Source organism: Staurois parvus, unplaced genomic scaffold (assembly GCF_062004578.1).
Source record: "Staurois parvus isolate SC_StPar_1 unplaced genomic scaffold, SC_StPar_1.0 ptg000629l, whole genome shotgun sequence".
NCBI classification, from domain to species: Eukaryota; Metazoa; Chordata; class Amphibia; order Anura; family Ranidae; genus Staurois; species Staurois parvus.
Genome location: NW_028318425.1, coordinates 1,176,016 through 1,187,161, shown reverse-complemented (window position 1 = coordinate 1,187,161; position 11,146 = coordinate 1,176,016). Strand labels below are relative to the sequence as shown.

The 11,146-nt window shown below is 47.3% G+C and overlaps 1 protein-coding gene across 1 annotated transcript in view; it reads left to right on the top strand.

Annotated features, from left to right (window-relative positions):
• Positions 1-1,325: 1,325 nt before the first annotated feature.
• LOC149449347 (aldo-keto reductase family 1 member C1-like) overlaps positions 1,326-11,146 on the top strand; it is a 38,029-nt gene continuing 28,208 nt past the window's right edge. Inside the window, exon 1 of the mRNA XM_089693377.1 lies at positions 1,326-1,482. Within this exon, the coding sequence (XP_089549503.1) occupies positions 1,396-1,482 (87 nt within the window). The 5' untranslated portion in view covers positions 1,326-1,395. The remainder of the gene's footprint in view (positions 1,483-11,146) is intronic.

Here is an 11,146-nt window from a genome sequence, read left to right as displayed (position 1 = left end):
TAAATGCCACACGCGTATAAACATTTATTCATATTTTAACATTAGAGGCATTTTTTTCTGCCAAATTCTCAAACTAGTGTGCATGAGGCCATAATGGGAATCTATTATGTTTTTTCAATGAGTGGGTAATTTGAATATTATTGCAGTGTTTATCTGAAAATCATTTCTAATAGGACCTTTGGTATGTTACAATATATTTTTTTCTTGGGTTTAGATAAACTTTAATTTAAAATTTGAAAATGTTTGGACCTAAGGGTCCTTTCACACGGGCATTCTGTTTTTCAGTAATCAGTTCAGTAATGTTTTTTCAAGGAAAAAGCAGATCAGTTCACATCCGTTTTTAATCTGTTTTTCATCAGTTTACATCCATTTTTTATCTGTTTTTCATCAGTTTACATCCGTCTTTCATTTGTTTTTCATCAGTTCACATCCGTCTTTCATCTGTTTTTCATCAGTTCTTATCCGTCTTTCATCTTTTTTCATCAGTTCACATCTGTCTTTCATCTGTTTTTCATCAGTTTACATCCGTCTTTCATCTGTTTTTCATCAGTTCACATCCGTCTTTCATGTTTTTCATCAGTTCACATCCGTCTTTCATCTGTTTTTCATCAGTTCACATCTGTCTTTCATCTGTTTTTCATCAGTTCACATCCGTCTTTCATCTGTTTTTCATCAGTTCACATCCGTCTTTCATCTGTTTTTCATCAGTTCACATCCGTCTTTCATCTGTTTTTCATCAGTTTACATCCGTTTTTTACATCCTTTACCAATGCAAAAATGGACCGTATGTCTGTTTACATCCGTTCTTCTTTTACGGAAGAAAAATAGGGTTTTCCTCAATTAAAAAAATGGATGTTAATGGATGCGGACATTAACGGATGTAGAAACACATGGGTGTCCCTTTTTTCATCCGTAAATGGACAGTTGAAAAACGCACATACGGAACCCCCTTACTAGGCAAAGAAAAACAGATGAAAAGGTCAGAAACAAAGCATGATGTAACTTTACAGGTTGCATTGTAATTCCACTGTAAATTTGATATAGCTAGAGTCATTGTGACACTGCAGAAAAAAATGTCCCCTCTGGATGTCACAGGTGCTATTGCTACATTGTTTGTGATTGGCTGCTACCACGTTCTCTTTATCTGCACTATGTTAAGGCTAGACCACAAAGAAAATGTGAATGCTTAACCCTGTGCTGGCAGTCATCTTATTATGAACAAGCTGAAATTGATGTGCTGCAAATGAGGCGTTTGCCAACAAGTGGTTAAACACTCTGTAGCATGTGCAGGTTACAGACTGACCAGGAGGAGTGGTTAGAGATAGAATAAAGTCACTAACATAAGTAGCAAGGCAGTCAGTGTGCAACCTGCAAAATAAGAAGTGGACACAGACAATGGCCCTCAAACCAGACTCCTATGTGGTCCTGAACGATGGCCACAAGATGCCGGTGATCGGGTTCGGTACCTATGCCCCAGAACAGGTAAGATGCATACTTAGATTTCTTTTTTTATTAAACCAAAGTTATTAAAAATAAAACATAACAGTAAGGCTAAGTTTACACTTAGTGGGTTGGAAAAAGAGGCATTTGAACCGGAGTTAGACATGTGTTTCATTTTATTATGATTTGATTTTGGGCGAAAATGTCTTTTTTAGAGATTCAGAGGTATATGAATCTCCAAATGGGCACAGTAATGAATGCCCATGAATCCGAAAGAAAAAAATTATAAGGAAATTAACAAATGCATTTGTTTAATTGGGGTGTTGTCACATGATGTGATAGCAGTTTGGGCCCACAGGGAAATAAATTCAATTTACAAATGTGTTTGATAATTTGGATTCATCTCCGGTTCACATATATGCGGCCGTGTGGGCCGCGTTTTGCGCGGGCATGAGAGCCCATTCATTTGAATGGACTCCCGTGTCCGTGACATGCAGGGAAGAAGTCCCTGCACTTCTTTGGAAAACGCAGCCCGCATGGGAACCTCGATTCCCAGTACAGTTACGTTTTCCAGTGCGGGCGGCGTGCCATTAGAATTAATGGCACCTGCCCGCGGGTCCGCATTTCTTTGTGCGGGTTGTGCGGCTGCATGGATTTTCATGCGAATCCGCAGCGACACCACTCGCACAGATGTGAACCTAGGGTCAGATAACAAATGGATCTTTAGTTGATATGGATCCACATGACGCCAGTCGATATTGTCCAATCAGCTCATGCCATTTCTCTTGGTGGGTTGGATAATATATATATTGAATATATGCAATTTTCCTGAAAAAGCACATTTTTCAAATCCACCCATACCAACAAATATATGAAATGAATGATACAAAACGAATTCCGAAAACGAATTGGTTCAACATAACGAATGTTCTTCAATGAACGAATACATCCAAAACAAAATGATAATTTTCAGTGTACACATGTCTAACTGTAGTTTTACCACCCCTGACCTCCCAGCTGCAAGTTGACAAGGCTACCAGCCATGCTAGTACCCACTGCTGCAGTGTGGTGAAAATTATACCTTGTGTTGCACCAAATACAACCCATTCAAGAGTGTGGGACCCCCCTGCAACTGCCAGACAAGCATTTGGCTTGGTATTCCCATTCTAAATACCCATTCAGCAGAAAAAAAAAAACGAATTCCAAAAGTGGCAGTATCATGTTCTAAATGTCTGACAGCTCCAGTTTAATCGCTGTCTGAAAAGTGTTTTTCAGAGACCAAGACCTTTGACAGAATTCAAATACATATCAGCACAGTGGTGTAGTTTCAGAGGTTAATCATTAGTGAACATACATCTGCAGGGCAGTTGCTAAGGAATGTATGAAACATTACAGGAAACAAGGTGTTGTTCACACTAGTTTTGTTGTGGCAATGGGTACTAAATTGCACATTTTATTGCAATGCACAAAAATATACTGCTCTTTTAAAAATGCACAAAGGCACCACTAAATGACAAGTATGACAAAGCTATTTTGGCCATACTTCTCTTATCAGTCACAGGAGTGCACTTAGTTTTTAGTACCAATGTAACGGAACCGGAACCCAGACCGCACTGAGTTTTTCCGTTATAGCACAACTTCCCCTGCCCGAACACCATCCACGAGCACACCCTTCAAATCCCTCAGGAAAATAGACAATACCCAGCTCTTACTAAAACAGGAAGCCAACAACTTTTATTTTACACAAACAACATGTTTTATACAGAGGGCGGGGAAACACAACCAGGAACAGGAAATACATCATCAGCCCACCCTCTCAGTGGGAAGGGCTACAGTATAGGCAGGAAACACCTCATCACCCCTCCCCATCCAACCAGACACAGAACAATGGGATGCAACCATGTGGCAAAGGACATTGACCAACCCCCACACCAATACACAAACAGTACATCCCATAATAGTCCTCCTAGATTGTAAGCTCGAAAGAGCAGGGCCCTCGATCCCCTCATGCTTTGCATTGTATTGGTATTGTTCTGTCACATGTTCTGTCCCCCTCTGTAATGTACAGCGCTGAGCGAACTATTGGCGCTTTATAAATACTATGTATATAGCAAGTGCAGCGCTCGTAGCCAATAAATTAAATAGATAAAAATCCAGTATCATAAACCAAATAGAATAATTATAAGGAGCAGTCCCATAAATATAAATAATTCAGGATGAAGGAAATAAAATATTCAAAGGTGACTTCGTTGTCCGGGTAAAGGTGGAAATGAAATGCGCACTCTCCGGACGCGCATATTAAATGCGCCTTGTATGTATAAATCCTGATCTTAAGTAGTAGGGGGTCTTCCTTTTGTTGGAACCCAGATGAGTTGTCCTTCTCCCTTAGAAATGCTTGTGTGGTCCTAGTGGGTGCTGTCACTCCCGATGGGCTAGGTGGTATGTGGTGATCCGTATCAGCGTTGGACCTGTGGGCTAAAGTACTCCCCCAGGGGACAACAAGGATACTCCCATAGTGTAGTAGGTTAACTTTTTATTAAATAAAGAGGTACTTCACATTAAAAGTATAAAAAAACGTTGCAGACAGTTGTCTGTAGGAGGACTGACCAGCTGGTATGTTATAATGGCCGCCGGAGCTCCACGATGCTCCGGCGGCGTGACGTCACGGCGTGGTGTGGCTCCTCCTGACGCGTATCGTGCTCCTGCACGTCCTCAGAGGGGGGTCGCCAAACATGCCGCGCCGTGCGCCGTTCGTATTTCTAGACGAAACGGCACATGCGCAGTAGACCACGGCCATTTTGGAATAGCGCAGAACGAACTGCGCATGCGCGGGGATTACGGGCGCCATCCCATACAGAAACAGACTGATTGTCTGTATATTCATCTAAGGGGAGAGGATACAATGAATCGGCAAGGGACTATAACGATGTCCATTGCCATTAATGAAAAGCCATATATAGACCTATTATAAACATTAGAGATGAGCGAATCGAACATGACGAAGTGGAATTCGTTTCGAAGATTAGGAAAAATTCGATTCGCGCCGAATCCGAAAATTAGCAAACTTCGGATACACGAATCGAATTTTCCCAAAAATGGCGGCGACATGTGTGGCGACGGAGCGGGGATCTCTGGGAAGGCGCGCAGACAAGGTGCGCTGACCCATAATGCATTCATTCATGACATGTGATCGCATTAGCCAATCAGCAGCCAGCCAGCCAGCACTGTGTAATGGTGGAGCTATAAATCGCGGCCATCTTAGAATTCTCCATTAGCCTCCGGTCATTCAAGAGAGACAGACCTGTCTGTATTAGGGACAGAGTTAGGGCCACAGAGACTTTAGGGCCACAGAATCGTTACTCAGGGACACAGAATCGTTACTCAGGGACACAGAATCGTTACTCAGGGACACAGAATTGTTACTCAGGGACAGACACAGAATTGTTAATCAGGGACACAGAATCGTTACTCAGGGACACAGAATCGTTACTCAGGGACACAGAATTGTTACTCAGGGACACAGAATCGTTACTCAGGGACACAGAATTGTTACTCAGGGACACAGAATTGTTACTCAGGGACACAGAATCGTTACTGAGGGACACAGAATCGTTACTGAGGGACACAGAATTGTTACTCAGGGACACAGAATTGTTACTCAGGGACACAGAATTGTCGTCGACTATCAAGAGTCCAATGGCAGAGTGGCGGAGCAGAAGCAGCTTCAATTGAAGGCCATACACAGGCCTAGGTTTAAAAGTCCCTCACAGTTAATTCCAATAACGAACTCTACTCCTCCGTGCAATCTACTTACGAGACCCTGGGCAGGTCTGGGTCCAATTTGTGGTAGAGACTGGTTTTGTTCAGCCATGCTTGAGCGAGTAATAATAGGTCTGTGCTGCCCTTTGGTGTCTGGCTTAATGCGCACAACACTGAACGTCCCAGCGTTTGTCAACGATTTGCTGTTAAGTGATGCAAACCCGCTGAACCACGTTCATGAGGAGCCGGTACAGGGGGCCATGAATCAGTATGGACCTGGCAGCAGCGTGAGCAGACAACAGAGGCACATGGCACAGGGTGGCGGTGTAGGCAGCATTATTCTGAAGCCATACACAGGCCTAGGTTAAAAAGCGGAAGCCGTCAGCAGCGTGAGCAGACAACAGAGACACATGGCGCAGGGTCGCGGTGGATGCAGCAGTATTCGGAAGCCAAACACAGGCCTCGGTTAAAAAGCGGAAGCCGTCAGCAGCGTGAGCAGACGACAGAGGCACATGGCGCAGGGTGGCGGTGGAGGCAGCAGCAATGGAAGGCCATACAGCACCCTATCACAAAATGGAACCCACCAACAGTGTAAGGAGACCTGAAAGTGGCACATGGCAGAGTCTGGCGATGAAGTCAGCAGCAATGGGAGGCCGTACAGGGACCCATGACACACTCTGGACCTGGCAGTAGCAATGGGAGGCCGTACAGGGACCCATGACACACTCTGGACCTGGCAGCAGCAAGAGGAGGCGGTACAGGGGCCCATGGCAGAGTGGCGAAGCGTAAGCAGCTTAAATTGAAGGCCATACAGAGGCCTATGTTAAAAATAATAACATGTTTGGGGCATGATTCATGGCGGATTTAGTCAGTTGTGTCAGGAACTGGTGGTTTGAAATCCAGACTAATCCACGCCTGATTCATTTTCACAAACGTGAGTCTCTCCACACTTTGGGTGGACAGTCGTGTCCTCCGCGGAGTTACAATACCTCCTGCCGCACTAAACACGCGCTCCGATGCCACGCTACTGGCCGGGCATGACAGCCTTTCAAGGGCAAATTCAGCTAGTTGGGGCCAAAGGTCAAGTTTCGTTGCCCAGTAGTCAAGGGGATTGTCTACCTCGGTTGGCAGGGTGCTGTCCAAGTAGGCCCAAGCCTGTTGTTTGAGGTCCTGCTCCAGGTCCACCTGATGCTGCTGCTGCTGCGGCTGGTTAGTAGTTTCCTCACTGCGCTGGTGAAGAAAGCTACTCATCATCGACTGCAGACTGAGGCAGCCGCTGCTGGTGGAGCTGCCACTGCTCCTACCACCCCACCCCTCCCCTGCTGCCATGGCAGCGGAACGCGAGCGCACAGGGCCCACAGTGTCTGAGGATGGACGTTGGCGCAGAAAGGCAGAGACCAACTGACTACATAGGTGGTTTTTATAGTACTTTATTTTGGCCTCCCTCTCAGCAGGTGTGAAAAAGGCCACCATTTTTGAAAGGTAGCGAGGGTCCAACAAGGTGGACAGCCAAAAGTCATCCCTCTGTCTGATGGTTATTATTCGGCTGTCGCTACGCAAGCAATCGAGCATGCTATGGGCCATTTGTGCCAAGGAATGCGAGGGACTCCCTGCCTCCATCTCCACAGCATACTGCCACGGTGCGTCTGGGTCCTCTGTCTCCTCCTCCTCCTCTACCAGATGCTCCTGCTCCTCCACTCCTGTCCGCTGAGTGGAAAAACCACCCATTTCACTCAATAATTCCTGAGCACCAATGTCCTCCTCTACCTCCTCCTCTTCTTCCTGCCCTGCCCCCACAGGGGTCATGTGGCGTTGAGATCTGTGCGCCACGTCTACCGCACCCTGACCAGCCATTGTTAACAGCGTTTGTTCCAGGACGTGCAACAGAGGAATGACGTCGTTCATCCCATAGTCCTGCCGACTCACGAATAGCGTGGCCTCCTCAAAGGGCCTGAGCAAGCGGCAGGTGTCACGCATGAGCTGCCAATGGCTGACATCTAAGTTACACAGGGGAGTACCTTTATCCGCTTGTAACATCAGGAAATCGGTGATGGCCTTTCGCTGTTCGTAAAGGTGGTCTAACATATGTAGGGTTGAATTCCACCTTGTTGCAACGTCGCAGATCAGGCGATGCTGTGGAATTCCGTTCTGCCGCTGCAGCTCAAGGAGGGTGTGCTTTGCAGTGTAGGAATGGCTGAAATGCATGCAAAGTTTACGTGACATTTTAAGGATGTCTTGCAGTGGGATGGTGGATTTTAGGAACCGCTTGACAACCAGATTGAACACGTGAGCCATGCATGGCGCATGGCACAACCTTCCTTGACGCAGAGCAGACACCATGTTCTTTCCGTTGTCGGTCAACATGGTTCCGATTTTCAGTTTGCGCGGAGACAGCCATCTGTCGATTTCTCTGTTCATTACACTCAGAAGTTCCTCCCCTGTGTGACTACGTTCGCCAAGGCATGCCAGGTGCAGCACAGCGTGACACCGTTGTGCCCTGCACATGTGATATGCCGGTCGGGTAATGGGACTTGGCACGGGGGTGGCGGCTGAGGACACGGCGGAAGAAGAGGTGGTAGAGGCGGACATCTTTGCTGGACCAAGGACGTGCAAACGTGGAGGCAAAAGCGGCGTGACCTGTCCAAGTTGCTGGTGTGGCTGTGCTGGCACCACGTTCACCCAGTGGGCCGTAAATGACATGTACTGTCCCTGACCGTAGTTACAGCTCCACACGTCGGCGCTGCCGTGCACTTTGGCAGAGACCGACATGCTCAAAGACTGGCCCACCATCTCTTCTACATGTGAATGCAGGGCTGGCACTGCCTTTTTGGCGAAGAAATGCCGGCTTGGCACTCTCCACCGCGGCTCGGCACAAGCCATCATTTCTCGGAAAGGTGCTGAGTCCACCACTTGGAAAGGGAGGGACTGCAGCACCAGCAACTTGGACAGGAGGACGTTCAGCTTCTGCACCGTCGGGTGCGTGCTCGCAAACTGTTGTCTCTTGGAAACGGATTCCAAGAAAGACTGCTGACGGAATCCGTGAAGAGGAGTAGCAGGAGAAAGAGTATCTGAACGAGCGGAAGATGCCAACGAGCGACAACTCCCCTCAGCAGAGGTGTTGGAGCCTTGACTGGCTGATAGAGGGCGACTGACGTCGGGTGACGGAGCAAGTAACGGAGCGGGGGCTGGGGCAGGCAGAACCGCCGTATCTTTATCACGGTTTTCCCAGGCCACCGAATGGCGACGCTGCATATGCTGACACAACGCTGTAGTCCCAACATGGCCCCCTGGCCACGCTTGACTTTCTGGCCACATAGTCGACATACGGCTACGTTTACTTCCTCGGGCGGCTTGGCGAAAAATTGCCACACCGCCGAGTAGGAAACTTTGCCCCCGCTACTCCTCACTGGCTGACTGCTACTTCCTCCGTGCACACCGGCACCACTACTGGCCGTGGTGGTAGGCTGCAGTGGAGCTGGTGCTCTACTCCGTGGCCGTTTGGCTCCACTGACACTGCTGCGACCCTGCTGCCTCCTGGGCAACCCACCGACTGTTTTGCTCGCTGGCAAGCTGGCACCCTCTTCTCCTGATGATGCGGAAGCAATAGCCTGATAACGACGAGGCTGCCAAGTGCGATCAGCCTCATCATCATCAATTAGGGTCTCCGCGTCACTACTAGCCCCCTCGGCTGCGTTTGGGTCAGGAGACAGACCTGTCTCTAGACCGGCTACCGAGCCACTCTCCTCGCCAGTACTTCTTCGCCTGGCTGCTGAAGAGGCGGATGTCTCCCCCCGTTCCTGACCGCCCTCTGTTAGCTCTTCCTCACTGTACAGTGGGGCTGAGCCCACAGCATGCGATACTTCGCTTGGTGAGGGAACACCAAAGGACAGGGGCAGGTAGAGGACACGTGATTTCAGTGGGCTTGCTCCCGGGCCATGCCAACTATCAGTTGTGTCTGACGTACCCACCGACCATTGGCTGTAGGTGTCAGAGGTGACCTGGGAAGAGGAAGACGACCGAGTCAACCAATCGATGACGGCAGGGTTGTCGGTGGAGACACGACCGCTGGATGACACCGGGAGCACTGGCCTCTGGCTGCGACTAGTGCTGCCTCGACCCCTTCCTCTGCTGCCACGTCTGCTCGCTCCTGAAACATTGCCTCCTCTGCCACTCCTCTGCGTGTTGTCTGACATACTCTTTAATTCAATAAGCACCCCAAACATAAAACAGGATTTAACTCTTTGAACGTACAATAGTGGTTGTGAATCAGAAAGTAACGATTCTGTGTCCCTGAGTAACGATTCTGTGTCCCTGAGTAACGATTCTGTGTCCCTGAGTAACAATTCTGTGTCCCTCAGTAACGATTCTGTGTCCCTCAGTAACGATTCTGTGTCCCTCACTAACGATTCTGTGTCCCTGAGTAATAATTCTGTGTCCCTGAGTAACAATTCTGTGTCCCTGAGTAACAATTCTGTGTCCCTCAGTAACGATTCTGTGTCCCTGAGTAACAATTCTGTGTCCCTGAGTAACAATTCTGTGTCCCTGAGTAACGATTCTGTGTCCCTCAGTAACAATTCTGTGTCCCTGAGTAACGATTCTGTGTCCCTGAGTAACGATTCTGTGTCCCTGAGTAACAATTCTGTGTCCCTGAGTAACGATTCTGTGTCCCTGAGTAACGATTCTGTGTCCCTGAGTAACGATTCTGTGTCCCTGAGTAACAATTCTGTGTCCCTGAGTAACGATTCTGTGTCCCTGAGTAACGATTCTGTGTCCCTGAGTAACGATTCTGTGTCCCTGAGTAACGATTCTGTGTCCCTGAGTAACGATTCTGTGTCCCTCAGTAACGATTCTGTGTCCCTGAGTAACGATTCTGTGTCCCTCAGTAACGATTCTGTGTCCCTGAGTAACGATTCTGTGTCCCTCAGTAACGATTCTGTGTCCCTCAGTAACAATTCTGTGTCCCTCAGTAACGATTCTGTGTCCCTGAGTAACAATTCTGTGTCCCTCAGTAACAATTCTGTGTCCCTCAGTAACGATTCTGTGTCCCTCAGTAACAATTCTGTGTCTCTGAGTAACGATTCTGTGTCCCTCAGTAACGATTCTGTGTCCCTCAGTAACAATTCTGTGTCCCTCAGTAACGATTCTGTGTCCCTGAGTAACGATTCTGTGTCTGTCCCTGAGTAACGATTCTGTGTCCCTGAGTAACAATTCTGTTTCCCTGAGTAACAATTCTGTGTCCCTGAGTAACGATTCTGTGTCCCTGAGTAACGATTCTGTGGCCCTAAAGTCTCTGTGGCCCTAACTCTGTCCCTAATACAGACAGGTCTGTCTCTCTTGAATGACCGGAGGCTAATGGAGAATTCTAAGATGGCCGCGATTTATAGCTCCACCATTACACAGTGCTGGCTGGCTGGCTGCTGATTGGCTAATGCGATCACATGTCATGAATGAATGCATTATGGGTCAGCGCGCCTTGTCTGCGCGCCTTCCCAGAGATCCCCGCTCCATCGCCACACATGTCGCCGCCATTTTTGGGAAAATTCGATTCGTGCATCCGAAGTTTGCTAATTTTCGGATTAGGCGCGAATCAAATTTTTCCTAATCTTCGAAACGAATTCCACTTCGTCATGTTCGATTCGCTCATCTCTAATTATTATGATTATTGATTTTATATCACTGATATTTGAGGATTTATTATGAATTTATAATTTGTTATTTTCCATCACAGATTAATTATGAGGTATCAATGGTTAGTTTATATATGAGATATTTATGTATTTTAGTTTCTCACCAATAGACTTATTATATATTTTTTATCACTTTATGGTATTGATGATTTTAGGTTCAGATGGTACTTATGATGTACATATAGGGAATCTTCTTAGGTATTTTTGTAGCGCTCCAGTGAGTTTTCTGATGTTAAACTGGTGAATCTCTGACCAATCAG